At 37.7% G+C, this 16,416-nt stretch overlaps 1 protein-coding gene across 1 annotated transcript in view; it reads left to right on the plus strand.

Moving 5' to 3' along the window:
• The first annotated feature begins 2,153 nt into the window (after nt 1-2,153).
• MTMR9 (myotubularin related protein 9) overlaps nt 2,154-16,416 on the plus strand; it is a 54,182-nt gene continuing 39,919 nt past the window's right edge. Inside the window, exons 1-2 of the mRNA XM_002928721.4 lie at nt 2,154-2,825; nt 14,456-14,564. Coding sequence (XP_002928767.1) covers nt 2,644-2,825; nt 14,456-14,564 — 291 coding nt within the window. The 5' untranslated portion in view covers nt 2,154-2,643. The remainder of the gene's footprint in view (nt 2,826-14,455; nt 14,565-16,416) is intronic.

Consider the following 16,416-nt stretch of genomic DNA (forward strand, 5'->3'; position numbering starts at 1 on the left):
GGGCAAGAGCTGTGTCAGATCTATTGTTTCTATTCCCGATGCTGATTTCCAAGTAGGCACTTAATACATGCTAGATGATTATTTGATAGAATAAGATGATTACACATTAATGCCATCTATTGTCTCATAAAATAATGATGAAAATAATACCTGTAAGGTATTGAGTGTTTTACATGCATTATAAATGCCATCATTGGGTCGTCTGGCTGGATCAGTCGGTTGGGTGGCCAACTTGTGATTTCAGCTCAAGTCATGATCTTGGGGGTCCTGGGATGGACCTCCCCTGGGATGGACCTCGAGCCTCACATTGGGCTCCATACTCGGTGGGAATCTACTTGAAGATTCTCTCTCTTCCCTTCCCTCCTGTTTGCACGCTCTCTCTCTCTAAAATAAATAAATAAATCTGTAAAAAGAAATAAATGCCATCATCTTCTTTTATTTACCTGAATCTTCTGAGACCCTTGCATCTAGGCAGTTTGGATAGTAAACTAGTTTGACTACAGTCTCATCGAATTAATTAATAGAATGGAAGCCTACCCTATTACTGTCGAGCTGTACTGCCATCTACTGTTCACGTACTTATTAAGTTCACATAATCTGCATCCCCTCTATTCTTTGCTATTGAATATTTGTTTTCTGCAGGTCTCAGGGACTTTCCTTGCTTTGAGCTTCAACTCAGAGTAGATATAATTTTCTGATAGTTCCCAGTGTTTCCTTATAGTAATCCAGCATGATATTGACAATTTTCTCTTGAAGGCAAAAAGTTTATGCCTTTGTGGAATATTAAACATTTTAAAATGTAATGACACAATGGTTTTTTCATAGGCTCTTTTGTTTGTTTGTTTTCAGTTAAACTAAAAGAAAAGGTCATGGAATTTTTGGAGAATTTATCCTAACCTCTATCAGACATCATTAAATTAAGACAAGACATCTTGGCTACATTCCATTCAGGGTATAAATCTTACTCATCCTTCAAGGTCATTGTTTCAAATGATACCTTCTCCATAAAATTTTCCCTGATTCTTTATTCTGGAAGTAAATTCTCAATTGGTAATTGTTATAATGAGCCACAAGATGGAAGGACAACAAAATCCCAATTAAAAAAATAGCTTTATAGACCAGTTCCCTCATCTCCCCTTTCTGTTGGCTCCTTTTTTCTTTTGCAGACAAATACAGCTGGACTCTCCACTGTAACAATCTTATAAAGTGTTTTTGTTTTAATAAGGGAACATTTTAGGAAGGGCAAGGGCAGAAGCAGGGACACTGTTGGTGGGTGATGTGGTGAGATTTTAGGCAATGAACTTTGTCTTTGATTGCTGTGAGACTTTAGCCTACTAGCTGTCCTTAGGTACTAGATGGTGGAGATTTCAAAGTTTAATGGACTGACAGCAGACCAGGACTCAAACCCTTGCATATTTCCCCTCTAATTCTCTATTTTATATTGAAAATAGTTTGGGGGAGGCACTACACGAAAAGAACTTATTTGAGTAAATTTCTGGCATAATTTTGGTATCTGGGAGTAATTCAGTGCCAATGTATCTGATGGGCAGGCTGTGTGGTGGTGTCAATGCCCCAGTATCTTGATTTCATAGATCTAGATTGAAGTCCCATCTCTGCTACAGATTAACTGTTTTAGCAAGTCACTTGAGCTTCCTCACTGGATAGGATTAATCTTTTCCTCTTCTGTGCATTGTATGTAATTTGTACCTAGGTCCCTCTCATAGGTGTTTGCATGCTCTTCCTTTTTCTTGCTCAAGGTCACAGAACCTTGGAGTGCCGCTGTCTGGGAGTCTGAGGCGCTCGGCCCTGGGTTTCTCCCTTACACCAGGAGAATTCTCTACGGTCACAATCAGTCATTCGATCCAACACTTGCCATCTCACGGCGAATGGGCGAAAATCATCACAATTTACGACAGTCCCACCCTATGAAGAGCCCTTGGAGGAGGGATTACGACTCAAGTGCGCGGAGGCGGACAAGACCTCTTCTCGTCGTCCCATCTTCCCCGGCCTTTTCTGATACGGATATTTGAAGCGGGTGGAAGGTACGGCAGTGGGCATGAAGGTAAAGAAGAGCCTTTTCCTAGTAGGAACACAAATCTTGGAGGTCTGTGTTTCCGGAAGCACCCTCTTCCGAGAGAGGACTCACTTCCGGCTCTGACTTCCTTGTCTTCCGAGTTTCGAGCTCCACTGCTTCCGCCCGGAGTTGCCCTAGGCTCCGGCTCCCAGCAGCTACTTCCGCCAGGAGTTCCTAGCAGCTGGGTGTTGGAAACTGGTCCTAAAGCGGCCTCCTCTTTCTCCCTTCAGCCTGTCCAGCCGAGGCCGGGTCCCCAGGTGGTGGCGGCTGCTGCTGGGCCTGTCGCGGAGCGTTCTCTCCGCCCGAGACCCGGGCCTGAAAGGACCGGGAGTGCGAGAGAGACGCCCGGGCCTGGCCCAGCCCCAGCCCTTGTTTTCCCGCGGCCAGTGACTGTGACCGCAGGCCTCGCCGCGCCCACCCCATCCTGGGGCGGGGCGCGGCCTCTCCGCCCCGTCCCCGCCCCTCCGGCCTGCCCAGAGCCGGGTCATTCTCCACCCCAGCCCTGCGGCGGTGTGACCGCCTCGGCCCTCCGGGACTCGGCAGTCCCGTGGCTGTGGCCGCGGGAGACTATGGAGTTTGCGGAGCTGATTAAGACCCCACGGGTGGACAATGTGGTGCTGCACCGGCCTTTCTATCCCGCCGTCGAAGGGACCTTGTGTCTGACTGGTCACCACCTGATCCTGTCCTCCCGGCAGGACAACACGGAGGAGCTGTGGCTACTCCATTCAAACATCGACGCCATCGACAAGCGGTGAGTGCCCATTCTACCATCTTTCCGCAGGGAACCTGGGGGTCCTTAGGTGGACGTCTGAGGCCGCGCGTCCCACTGTTTTTCTTGCGTCCCATCGCCCAACCCGCCAGCAAAATGAGCCTTCTCCGGCCTAGATTGAAGATACGAATTTTAGAAAGCAGAAAACCATCCGGATGAGTTGCCTGATTTCCATTACATCTGGATGGAATTCTCAGGGTTATCATATGGTGGTTATTATCAGCCTGATTATAACATCATTTGGGTGGATTTTTAACCTTTTTTAAAAAACATTTCTTCTTGCACCATCATATTCCTTGAATTATTAATTGCCCGCCACAGTTCCATGAAGTGGTTGAATGTGTTTAGGTACTTGCCTCTTTTGAGGAAAACTCAAGGAACTCAGTATGTAGTGTCTAAATTACACAAAAAATTTTTTTTCTTTCCTTCAAAAATGTTTATCATGTTTCTCCTTATTTCTTACCTTCTGGATCATCACTTGAATACTTCTACTATGGGAGATTATAATATCTTTTGTTTTATTTTACTATTTATTTATTTATTTTGAGTACATGTATTATTTTATTGCAGCACTTTTTTTAGGGACAAAACATTGGAAACAAAATGTATGACCATCACTAAGGAAATAATTGACTAAGTGGTGAAATATTCACGTCAGAGAAGATTAAGCATATAATATCTTTTACTTATCCTTACTAAGGTCTGCTTTTGGGAAAAAAAACAAAAACAGAATTGCTCTTAAGTAAAGGTATTAAGTAGTTATTCTCCTTTTTTTTTTTTTTCCACCCCAGACTCTCTTTCCAAGGTGGTGTCTCAGAGTCAAAAATTTATACTTCTATCTGCAGTCAAAATTCTTATTGCCCCAATGGCTCTGTGTACTTAACTCTAGCCAGGAGAAGGTGAATTGATTATCCAGTTTACACTAAAGTATGAATGAATGACAACAGCTTTTTTAATTATCTTTCAGGAGAATTTGGATATTAAGATTCCTAGAGAGGTTATGCCTTAAAAGACGGTATTTACCAGTGGTAGAACTGGAAACAGTATGGATGAATTGGTGACAGATTTATTTATTTTTTCAAGTAGAGGGCTCCTACTAGACTCCTCAGATCACCTTCTCCTGTGTGAAAGTTTTCGACGATCTCTCCTGGCCTGCGCAATAGAGTATAAACCTTCTACTCTGTCATTCATGGTACTCCATCTGGCCCTAACTTATTTTTCCCACCTTAGTTCTTGCCATTCCCTTTCATGACCCCCCCCTTTTTTTTTTTAAGATTTTATTTATTTATTTGAGAGAGAGAGCTTGTCCAATCAGGGGTGGGGAGCAGAGAGAGAGGTAGAGACAGGCTCCCCGCTAATCGAGGAGCCAGATGCCAGGCTCTAACCCAGGACCCTAGGATCATGATCTGAGCCGAAGGCAGCTGCTCACTGACTGAGCCCCCCCAGGTGCCCCTCATGAACTCTTTCCATTACCAGTCCTCACTCTTTTATTTTTGCTCACTATGTCCTGCATTCCCATGTCTGTATCTTACCGATGCTCTTCCTTCTGCCTGGAATGCCTTGTTCCTCCTAAGTTTGTTAAAGATTTGTTTAATGTCATTATGTTCTCGGCATTTTGTGCGGCATGAAGAACACCAAGATGAATAAAGTGTAGTTCTTATCTTTCAGGAGTTCATAGGCTATCATCCAATTGCTACTCATTTATCAATATGTGGTATAACCATTTTAACCTCCCCCTCTTTTGTAGGTTCTTCTGTTAATTTCCACGACTAGAAGTAATTCTCCTCACCTTGAAATCTTATAACTCTTTAATTATGCCTCTTTGATAAGGATATATTTAATTTATATATTAAAATTTGTATTTTGATATTTACACATATGTTAGATCCTTGAAGCCAGGACTTACATTTGGTTAATTTCTGTCTCTTTCAAAACTCCTAACTTGGGCAGATAGGCACATGGGAAGTATAAGAAGGATTGCCCCCCAAATAAACAGTGATGCCACAGAATACAAAACAGAATTTCTCCTTACCACCAACTCCCTTTTCTTTTTTTCTTATTTTATGGATGCTTTACATACTTTCATTTCATATTTACCCAGCATTTACTACATGCTAGGCCTGGTAGGGCTTTAAAAAGTATGTAAGACATGACCTTTTAATCTGTTAGGGGAGAAATGACAAACTGTGTATATATTTATCTTTTTCCCAGAAGCAGCATGATGTGATGGAAAGAGCATGAGCTAGGTGGTCAGATTAGAGTTTAATTATTGCTCTCAAGAAATACTTCCATGTGTCTTCTGTGTGCTGAGCACTGTCTGGACTCTGCATGACTAAGAGGGTTGAAGAGCTTGTGTACTAGTGGAGGAGATAGACATTCAAATAAATCGACAAATAAGTAAATAACAGTGTCAGGTAATATGTGTCAAGAGGGAATGGGATAGGCTGGTGATGGGTATTAAGGAGGGCACGTATTGCATGGTGTGCTGGATATTACATGAAAGTAATGAATCATGGAACTTTACATCAAAAACTAGGGATGTACTGTATGGTGACTAACATAATAAAAAATTATTATTAAAAAAAATATATGTGCCAGGAGGGAAAATAGAGGAAGAGGGGAGGATAGAGAATGCCAGGAGGCAGTGTTCTTAGAAGGAATTTCAGAAAAGACAAGTATCATTTAAATGAATGACATCTGGGACGCCTGGGTGGCTCAGTTGGTTAAGTGTCTCTTTTGGGCTTAGTGGGATCGAGTGAATAAATAAAATCTTCTCCCTCTGCCTGCCGCTCCCCCTGCTTGTGCTCTCTCTCATTCACTCTCTCTCTCTCTGTCAAATAAATAAAATCTTGAAAAATAAATAAATAAATGAATGACATCTGAAGGAAGAGAGGAAGCTAGCAATGTGCGTATTAGAAGAAAGAGTATTCCAGCCAGAGGGAACAACCAATGCAGAGACAGGAATGGGCCTGCCATGTACTGGGAAGAACAAAGAGGTCAGTGTGTCTGGAGGGCAGTGAGTAGGGATAGAGGCTAGGGGTGTAACAGAAATTGGTCAGAGGGATAAGCAGAGGGCAGATGGTCTAGGGCTTTCTTTGCCATTGTGATGGTTTTCAAAGGAAGCTCTTTGGAGAGTTGAAAGCAAGGAAGTAAGAGCCGATAAGACTTTTTTAGAAGCTGGTTCCGGCCATGGCAGAAGACAGATTGCAGAGGGGCACCAGTGGAAAGCAGCAGGCCTCATTAGGAGACTGTTGAGATTCTCTGAGATTGTGTCTAGCATGGGATAGAGCCAGAAAGCAGATACATAAAATTAGTTCACTTCACCAAGTGATGCTAAGGACTCTTCAAAATGACTAGTCCTTTTGCCCCTCCCACCATGGTCCATTTCCACCACATTCTTACCAACATTTGGAATCACTGTCTTTTTAAGTTTTGCTAGTCTGATGACTGTGAATAGTATCTCTTTGTTTTAATTTGTGTTTTTCTAATTACTGATGAGTCTAAGTATCTCTGTGTAGACTTATCAGCAATTCAATAATTTTTTTTCCTTTCTGTGAATTTTTTGACCCACTTTTAAAAATTGGGTTTGTTGTCTTTCTAGCATTGATTTGTACCAGCTCCTTGTATACTCTCTAGGTTTTAATTCTTTACTTAGACATTGCAGATGTCTTCTCTTAGTCTCTCACCCATTTGTTGACTTTTCTGTGGTGGTCTTTGCTGAGCAGAAGGCCTTAATTTTAATTCAGAATTCATTGTTTTTTTACTTTATTGTTTGTGCTTTTTTTACTTTATTGTTCGTCCTTCCTTATCCCAAGATCACTAGGATATTGTCTACATTTTCTTCCGTATTAGCTTTATAGTTTTACCCTTCACTTTTAGGTCTTTAATTCATTTAGATTCTACCTTCGTTTCAAGTGTTTTTCTCCAGGTAACAAGCCAGTTTTCCTAATACCATTATCTAGCAACCCATTCTTGATTGAGCCATCATTTATCAAGTGGTTTCATATATGTATAGCTTTCTCTGTGTCCCATAGGTTTTGTAATGTGTTTGTTTCCATTTGTCTGTGTTTTCTAATTTACCTGTAATTTCTTCTTTGCTCCCTTGGTTGTTTAAAAGTGCATTGCTACTTTCCATAATTTTGTGAATTTTTCAGTTTTCGTTTCATTGTAGATTTCTAACTTCATCCCATTCTGTTCAAATATCTACCTTTTTAAATCTACTGAGACTTTGATTTATGACCTAACATACAGTCTGTCCTGGAAAGTGTCCCATGTGCACTTGAGAAGAATGTGTATTCTGTTGTTGTTCTGTAGCTAGTGTGTATGTGTCTGTTACATCTGGTTGGTTTATTGTGTTAAGTGTCTATTTCCTTATTTATCTTCACTCTGATTGTTCTAGCTATTATCATGAATGCAGTATTAAAGTCTCCAAGTATTACCGTAGAATTATTTTTTCCTTCAGTTCTGTCAGTTTTTGCTTCATATATTTTGATGGCCTGTAGTTAAATGTGTAATTATTTATAATTGTTATATCTGCTTGCTGTGTTGAATATTTTATTAGTATATAATGTTCTTCCTTGTCTCTTTTAACTATTTTTTATTTAAAGTCTATTTTGTCTGGGGACGCCTGGGTGGCACAGTCGTTAAGTGTCTGCCTTTGGCTCAGGGCGTGATCCCAGAGTTCTGGGATCGAGCCCCACATCAGGCTCCTCTGCTGAGAGCCTGCTTCTTCCTCTCCCACTCCCCCTGCTTGTGTTCCCTCTCTCCCTGGCTGTCTCTCTCTCTGTCAAATAAATAAATAAAATCTTTAAAAATAAATAAATAAAGTCTATTTTGTCTGATATTAGTATAACCTTACCTGCTGTCTTTTGGTTACTGTTTGCATGGAATATTTTTTTTCCCTATCTTTTCACTTTTAACCCATTTGTGTCTTTGGATCTGGAGTCTCTTGTAAGATAGCATATAGTGGGATCATATGTTTTTAATCATTCTGCCAATCTCTGTCTTTTGATTGGACAGTTTTTTTAAATCAATTTGCATTTAAAGCAATTATTGATAAGGAGGGACTTCTATTACTGTGCTATTTGTTTTCTCTATGCCTTGTACCTTTTCTGTCCCTTAGTATTCTGTTTTGTATGTACTTGATATTTTAGTAGTGAAATGTTTAAATTCCTTTCTCATTTACCTTTATGTATATCCTATAGCTATTTTCTTTGTGATTACCATGGGAATTACATTAAACATCCTAAGGTTATAACATTCTAATTTGAATTTGTAACATTTAACTTCAATAACACAAAAAATTTGCTCCTTTATAGCTCTGTTTTTCATTATTCATGTCGCAAAGTTACATCTTAATACATTGTATGCCCCCAAACATAAACTAATAATTCTTATTAATGCATTAGTCTCTTAAATTATGTAGTAAACAAAATTTGGAGTTATAATGCAAAGTTATAATAATACAGTAATAATAGCTTTTATGGTAATAATTTTTTCTTTGAATCTATTAATCTGTTAAATCATGTAGAAATAAAAAATTACACTTACAAACCATTGTTACAATAATATTAGCTTTTATAACCACCCATGTGTTTACCTTCATTGAGATCTTTATTTCTTCATATAGCTTCAGATTACTGCCTAGTGTCCTTTCATTTAACCTTGTGGGACTCCCTTGAGCATTTCTTGTAGGGCAGCTCTAGTGGTCATAAGTCCCTCAACTTTTGTTTATCTGGGACTGTCTTAATTTCTCCTTTACTTTTGAAGGACACTTTGCTGGATAAAGGATTCTTGGTTGACAGCTTTTTCTTTTAGCACTTCGAATATATCAACTCACTGTTTTGTGGCCTCCAAAGTTTCTGATGTGAAATCTGTTCATTATTTTACTGTGGCTTCCTTATTGTATGTGACAATTCTCTTCCTTCTTGCTGCTTTCAAGATTTTCTCTTTGTCTTTTGAAAGTTTAATTAAAATGTGTTTTGGTGTGGTTCTCAGAGTTTATCTTACCTGGAGTTTGTTGAGCTTCTTGGATGTTTATATTCATGTCTTTCATCAAATTGGGGAATTTTTCCACCATTATTTCTTCAAATATTCTCTCTGTTCCTTTTTCTTCTCTTTCTGGGACTCCTGCAATGTGTATGTTGGTTCTCTTGTTGGTATCCCACAGGTCCTTAGGTTCTATTCACTTTTTTCCAATCTTTTCTCTTTCTGTTCCTCAGACCCGATAATTTCCATTTTTTCTTCAGGTTCACTGATTTTTCTTCTGCCTGCTCACATCTGCCTTTGAATCCCTCTAGTGAATTTTTTCATTTCAGTTATTGCACTTTTCAGCTCCAATTTTTTCTTTTTTTTTTTTTTTTTTTTTTTGGTTTCTTGAGGTTTTCTCTATCGATATTTCCATTTTGTTCACACATCACATTCTTGACTTTCTCCACATCTTTCTTTAGTTCTTTGAGCATCTTTAAAATGATTGTTTTAAAATCATTGTTGGGGGGCGCCTGGGTGGCACAGCGGTTAAGCGTCTGCCTTCGGCTCAGGGCGTGATCCCGGCATTATGGGATCGAGCCCCACATCAGGCTCCACTGCTATGAGCCTGCTTCTTCCTCTCCCACTCCCCCTGCTTGCGTTCCCTCTCTCGCTGGCTGTCTCTATCTCTGTCGAATAAATAAAAATAAAAATCTTTAAAAAATAAAATAAAATAAAATAAAATAATTGTTGGGTATATCTGCCATCAGGTCTTTTTCAGGGAAAGTTTCTGTTGATGTATTTTTTTTCCTTTGAATGGTTCATACTTTCCTGTTTATTTGTATGCCTTATGATTTTTTTGTTTTTATTTTTGTGGGAACACTGAACATTTGATCTAATGATGTGTTGACCAACTCTGGGAATCAGATTCTTCCCTTTCCCCAGGGTTTGCTGTTTTTGTTCGTTTGTTTTTAGTAATTGTCATTTGCTTATTATAATTATTGTTGTTGTAAGTTTTCTCTATGCTAGAGATCAGCCTGAAGTGTAAATTTAAGATCATCTAATAGCTCTTTTCTGAGCTGCTCCTTGGGCATTGACAGTCCTAATATTCCTCATATATGTAATTGTTTTTGAGTGTCCTAGTCTTTAATGTCTGTCTCCTGTGAAAGGAGAAAAGGAAAAAATGAAATGAGGATTGGGAGGGGAAAGGGAACTGGCCTTTAAATTCCCTGGATGTCACTTGTGGAGGAGGGGCTTGCAACAATAGGAAGAGGTACAACAACAGTGGCTGCTGGCCTTTGCATTTCTGTGATCAGGAGCAGCAATCAGCGATCAGAGCATAGATCCCTGATAGTTGGAGGACAGGATCTTTTTTCTCTGATACTTGGAGGACGGTGTCTTTGTCCAACTTGGCTTCCTCAGGCTGTGCACAAGCTGCCCCAGGAACACGTGCATAGCTGCCCATCACATGGCTAGGATGTGTAGCTGCTGTTTTGCTAAGGTCTGAATTTATCCAAAATTTATCATTCAAGTCTTCCCCCTGGAAGTTGCAAGCCAATAGATTCTAGAGTTACAGAATAGTCACATCAAACAAATCGTGCCAGTGAAATTGTTGTCTAGGTGGGGAGACAGATTCCTGGTCCTTCCTACTCCACCATCTTCCCAGAATCCTTTCCTTTATTGAGTTTTGAGAGGTTTGTGTTTTTTTTTTAATATTCCATATACAAGACTTTTATCAAACAAGATTTGTAAATATTTTCTCTCAGTCTGTGGTTTGCCTTTTCATTCTCTTTAACAGTGTCTTTCAGAGAGCAAATGATTTCAATTTTGAAGAAGCCCAGTTTATCAGTTCTTTTATAGATTGGAGTTGTGGTGTCTTATCTTAGAAATCTTTGCATAACCCAAGGTCACAAAGATTTTTGCTCATATTTTCTTCCAGCAGTTTTATAGTTCTAGGTTTTATCTTCAGGTATATGATCCATTTTGAGTCAGTTTTTATATATAGTTTATGGTATACATATGTGTGTGTGTGTATTGCATGTGGATATCTGATTGTTTTACCCCTTCTTCAGTGAATTGTCTTTGCACCTTTGTCCATATATAAGTAGAACTATTTCTAGACTCTCTTTCTGTCCCTTTGATCTGTTTATCTTGATGCTGTTACATTACCACATTCTTAATTACGCTAACTTTTTAAAAAAGATTTATTTATTTATTTTAGAAAGAGAGCAAGCATATGAAGGGGGGAGGGATAGAGGGGAGAGGGAGAGAAGCAGACTCCCTGCTGAGCACGGAGCCCGACTTGGGGTTCAGTTTTACAAACCTGAGATCATGAATTGAGCCAAAATTAAGAATCAGGTGCTTAACTAACTGAGCTACCCAGGTGCCCCTACAGTGGCGTCATATTAAGTTGAAATTATGTAGTGTTAGCTCTCCAGGTTTGTTCTTATTAAAAGTTGTTCTGTCAATTTAAGGTCATTTGCATTTCCATATGAATTTTTAAATCAGCTCGTTAATGTCTTAAAAAAAAAGCCTATGTGATTTTGATTGGAATTGTGTTGAAGCTGTTGATTAATGAATTTGTTGAGAGTTGACATCTGATATCTTAATATTAAGTCTTCTGTCCCATGAACAAAGTACATCTCTCCAGTCATTTTATTTAGGTGTTCTTTAATTTCTCTCAACAATGTGTTATAGTTTTCACTTATAGATCTCAGACATTTTTTGACCGATCACCCCCATTTATTACACATTTTTTGATGCTCTTTCAAATGGTATTTTTAAAATTTCAATTTCTAATTGCTTTTGTATTAGTCCTGTTGTTTACTTTCTATATTTTATGGTACATTGACATCTTCAGGCCTCGCACACCTGGAGAGGGACTCCCCCTCTCAGAGTTAGCTATTTACTAGAAATAGCAGGAAACTTGCCTGCATGCACACCAATAGATCTTAAGTCCATACCCTCATTTGCTTCCTCATATCAGGCTTCTGCATTCAGGACTACTATTCTTCTCTCCTAAATTATTCCAGGGCCACGTACAGACAACCAGGGATCACCTGTATAACCCAGTGGCCCTGCATGACATAGTGTGTCTCCTCCTTTTGAGAACTGTGAGTCTCAAACTGTCTTTTCAGTGACAGCCATCTCCTGATCTATTAGCCTTTCCGTCCTGAATAAAAACCAAGGCCTGAATATTTTAAACAATTGTTGCAATAGTATATAGAAATACTATTGATTTTTGTGTATTGAATTTGTATCCGGCAGCCTTACTAACCTCACTATTTAATTCTAATAGTTTGTTGTATTTTTCATTAGTTTTTCTACATAGGCAATCGTGTCATCTGCCACTAAAGACAGTTTTATTTCTTCTTTTCCAATCTGGATGCCATTTATTTCTTGCCTCATTGCACTGGTTATTAACTGTCAGTACAGTGTTGAATAGAAGTGGTGACATTGAACATCTCTGTTATTCCTGATACTAGTGAAAAAGTATTTAGTCTTTCATCATTAAGTCTGCGATTAGTGGTAGATTTGTTTTGTTGTTTTTGTTTTTTTGTTTTGTTTTGTTTTTGGTAAATGCTGTTATCGGGTCAAATATGTTTCCTTCTGTTCCTGGTTTGCTGAGAGTGGGGGTTTTTTTGTTTTTGTTTTTTAAGATCAGGAATAGATGTTGAATTTTGTTAAATGCTTTTTCTATATCTATTGTGATGATCATATGGTTTTACTTTTTCAGTTTGGCAATATGATAAATGGCTTTGATTTTCAAATGATAAACCCCAGTTGTTCATTATGTATTATCCTTTTTATATATTGTTGAATTTAATTTGCTAATATTTTGTTTAGAAATTTTGCATCTGGGTTAATGAGGGATATTTGTGTACATTTTTCTTGTCATGTCTTTGTTTGGTTTTTGTATTAGGGTAATGCTGGCCTCATGGAATGAGCTGATAAATAATTGCCTCTTCTTCATCTTTCTGGAAGAGTTTGTCCTGAATTGATAGTATATTTTCCTTAAATGTTTTATAGAATTCATCAGTGAAGCCACCTAGACCTGGAGGGGTTTTTGGTGGGGAAGATTTTCATGAAAATTTCAGTTTATTTAATAGCTATAGAACTAATTATGTTCTTGAGTTTGTGTCTTCTGAGGAATTGGTCCATATCATTTACCTTGTTGAATTTATTGGCATAAAGTTATTCCTGGTATTTCCTTATCTTTTTAATGTTATACAGTCTGTAGTGATTCTCATTTCTCTTATTTCTGATATTGGTAAATTGAGACTCACTTTCTTTTTGCCTGATTACTTTGGCTAGCAGTTTATTGATTTTATTATTTTCAAACAATCATCATTGCTTTTATTATTCCCTATAGTTTTCTTTTTTCTGTTTCATTGATTTTGGCTCTGATCTTTATTTAATTTCTTCTGCTTTGAATTTGATTTGCTCTTCTTTTTTATCTAAATCTGAAGTCACTAATATGAAACTTTCTTTTTTTATATAGATGCTCTCCTCAGACTATCAGCCCCACCCAGCTTCCCTCTTCTGTAGCCTGGCAACTCTCAAAACCGTAAACTTGGGCAATTGTAGGATTCACTTGTTTCCCATCTCCCAGAGATCTCTGTTCTTTGTTGCTGGATGTCCAGTGTCTTGAAAACAGTTCTTTCTTTTATATTGGCCAATTATTTTGGTTTGTTTCAGGTGGGAGGGTAAATATGGTCCCTGTTATTCTACCTTTGCCAGAAGTAGAAGTGCGAAGAGTGTGAGTCTTCCAAATAAATTTTATAAGAGGCATTCCAGTGTGTTGATAGGTTGTGGATGTCTGGTAGAATTATCTTTAGTAGGATTTGACCCGTGCTGGTAATGTTCACCTGTCCAAATTAACAAGGCAGTGATGTGAGGCATAGGGATGATTAGCAATTGAGATGGAGCTCAGGAAGAGTAGCTGTAGGAGTGGTCTTTCTGAACTGGACAAAATGTAAGTAAAATGAACAGCATTTGGTCAATCTAAGAATTCCTAGTTTAGGGAATACTCAGAAGTATTAATGGAAAAGAAAGGGGCCAACCAGTGGCAAAGCAAAAGAAAACTCAGAGCTGTCAGAAAGTATAGACAAAACAAAACAACAGGAAGACAAAAATTCCAATTAAGGTTAAATTACATTTGTACAAAATTTATCGATACAAAACTTATGAGTAGATATGGCATTGATTTAGAATAGAAATTGTAAATTAATAGTGTTTGATGACTGAAAGAAAGGTACTTACATTTAAAATCAACTACTACAAGCTTGGAAGTAAATAAAATCTGAAATGAAGTGTTTTCCTATGCTATATAAACACTTAACATGTTAATTACAGATCTTTTTTTCTCTATTCTTTGAAGTAAGACCCCAAATAATCTTCATTAAATGAGTTGGCCTAGTGCGAATTACTTTATGAATTTGAAAAATTTTAAGTATATGTATTTAAAATAATTTATGGCTCACATTTTAATAACACAGTCTTAACTCTTCCTTAATTAGACCATAGGGGAGAAGAAAGTTGACTATAGATGGTAATTACAACTACATTCTCTTTTCACGGAAATAATCGTATGTTTAAAGATAGAACTATGTATGTTCCTAAGCATAATTTGTAATTTTTTACAGATTTGTGGGACCACTGGGTACCATCATCATAAAATGTAAAGATTTTCGAATAATTCAGTTGGATATTCCTGGAATGGAAGAATGTTTGAATATAGCCAGTTCCATTGAGGTAAATATTTCAGAAGCAAAATCTGATGAAAATAAATAGTAACAAAAAACAACCTTATATTCCGACTCAGTAGAGCTCATTTTTTTTTAGTACACAGTTGGTTATGTTTTGTGACTCACATATTGAAAATTGACAGGAAAAGCCTCACCCTGATTCATTGTTATAGGAGTGTAATAGGATTTTATTGACTTATAACAGTTTTTAGTGTTCCTTTTTCCTCTAGGTTCACTCGCTGTAGCATTTGACAGGATTTCCTTGTAAGACTCAATAATAGTCCATTGTATGTATATAGGGTAAGGCTTTTCTAAAAAGTGATTTCTTTTATAAAGTAAGTGATTATCACAAATAATTAGAGTCTTTTGTTTGTCTTTAGTAAGTCTGAATTTTCCATACCTTAGGTTTGTTTAAGACGGGGGTGTTTGTTTTATATTTGTATCAACAATATTGAATATCTGTTCAGATTACAAATAATAGACATTTTACTTGGATAATTTAATATTTAAATCGAGGCGCTCACACCATTTTCTTCCTCACTCAACCAAACTATTTTGATTTACACTCAAATTTTAAATTGCTTTGTTTTAAATCATTGCCACTAAATTATAGTAATTAACTTTATGTTTATAGTATTTTCTAGATAATTATAGACACATTGATTTTTTTGTCGTTGGTCTTTGAGTGACTAATCTGGTCTTTGTATCCAAAACAAATGCTATTGGCTTCACCATTAAGAGGAGGCAGAAAGGTTTAAAAATCTGTAATTAGGATCTTGTTTGGTTTTTAAACAAGAAAGAGAAACAAAACAACTGTTGTGATGAGAAAAACGGCATGGAACTGGTTTAATTACTTTCTGCCTTTGCTAAATTTTACTTAGAGGAAATGAGAAGATGAGTTGAACTATTTGTCTTACATAACTTGTCATTTGGAAGTGATGTAGTAACGTTGATTTGGCCAAATCGGCTAGCATGGCTAAGAAATGCACTGTGGTTTCCAGGCTGTTAAATTGAAACAGTGTCCTGCTGTTTGGGCAGGGGAATGCTACTGACCCATTTCATTTGAGCATGGTTTTGTTTTTGTTTTTCCAGTTGTGGGTTTGGATTTTCACTGAACAGTCTGCACTTTTTTTCTTATCCCTTTTATAACTTACATGATAGCTGGGTGGTGGGTGTTAGTGAAGTTGCATACGGTGAGGGATAACAGTAAGGAAATATAGGGCAAAACCTGTTACCCACTTTCTGATTGCGTTTGCTTTGCTTCGTTAGCATCTGACACCAATCAGTTGTTTATTTGGCCGTATATAGTACCTACAGTACTTTAGAAACTGAATATATGGAAACCTTTGACCTTAGGAAGTAAATGCTCTACTGATTGTTTTACAACATAGTAAATTTACATCGTGAACTTGGCCTCTTGCCTTTTCCTGGTGTCCAGTTCCTTCCCCACTTCAGCTATACATCTTGACATAACTTGGGAATAGTAAGTGAATTTCTTATATAAAACAGTTGAGCTATTCTTTCTAATCAAGAATCCACATACCCTAATATATTCTGCTGCCACAAATAGAATCCCTTTGGAAGAATAACTGGTAAGTGCTCAGTTTTCTAAAATGTAGCAGAAAGTCTGATGAAGCTTTTTTCAATGTAGTTTCCACTGTCTTTTGGAATTAAAATGTTTTCAGTTCTTTCAGCATCAGTGTGTTTAAAGGAAAAGTCCTGTCTCTAGTGACATAGTATGTGATCACAAGTCAGAATATGAGTGCTTATTACCTGCTAAAGTGGCTGCTAACTGCACTTAAAATCGTGGTTGTACCAGCCACTATGGAAAACAGTATGGAGGTTCCTCTAGAGATTAA

Source organism: Ailuropoda melanoleuca, chromosome 5, assembly GCF_002007445.2.
Source record: "Ailuropoda melanoleuca isolate Jingjing chromosome 5, ASM200744v2, whole genome shotgun sequence".
Taxonomy (NCBI): Eukaryota; Metazoa; Chordata; class Mammalia; order Carnivora; family Ursidae; genus Ailuropoda; species Ailuropoda melanoleuca.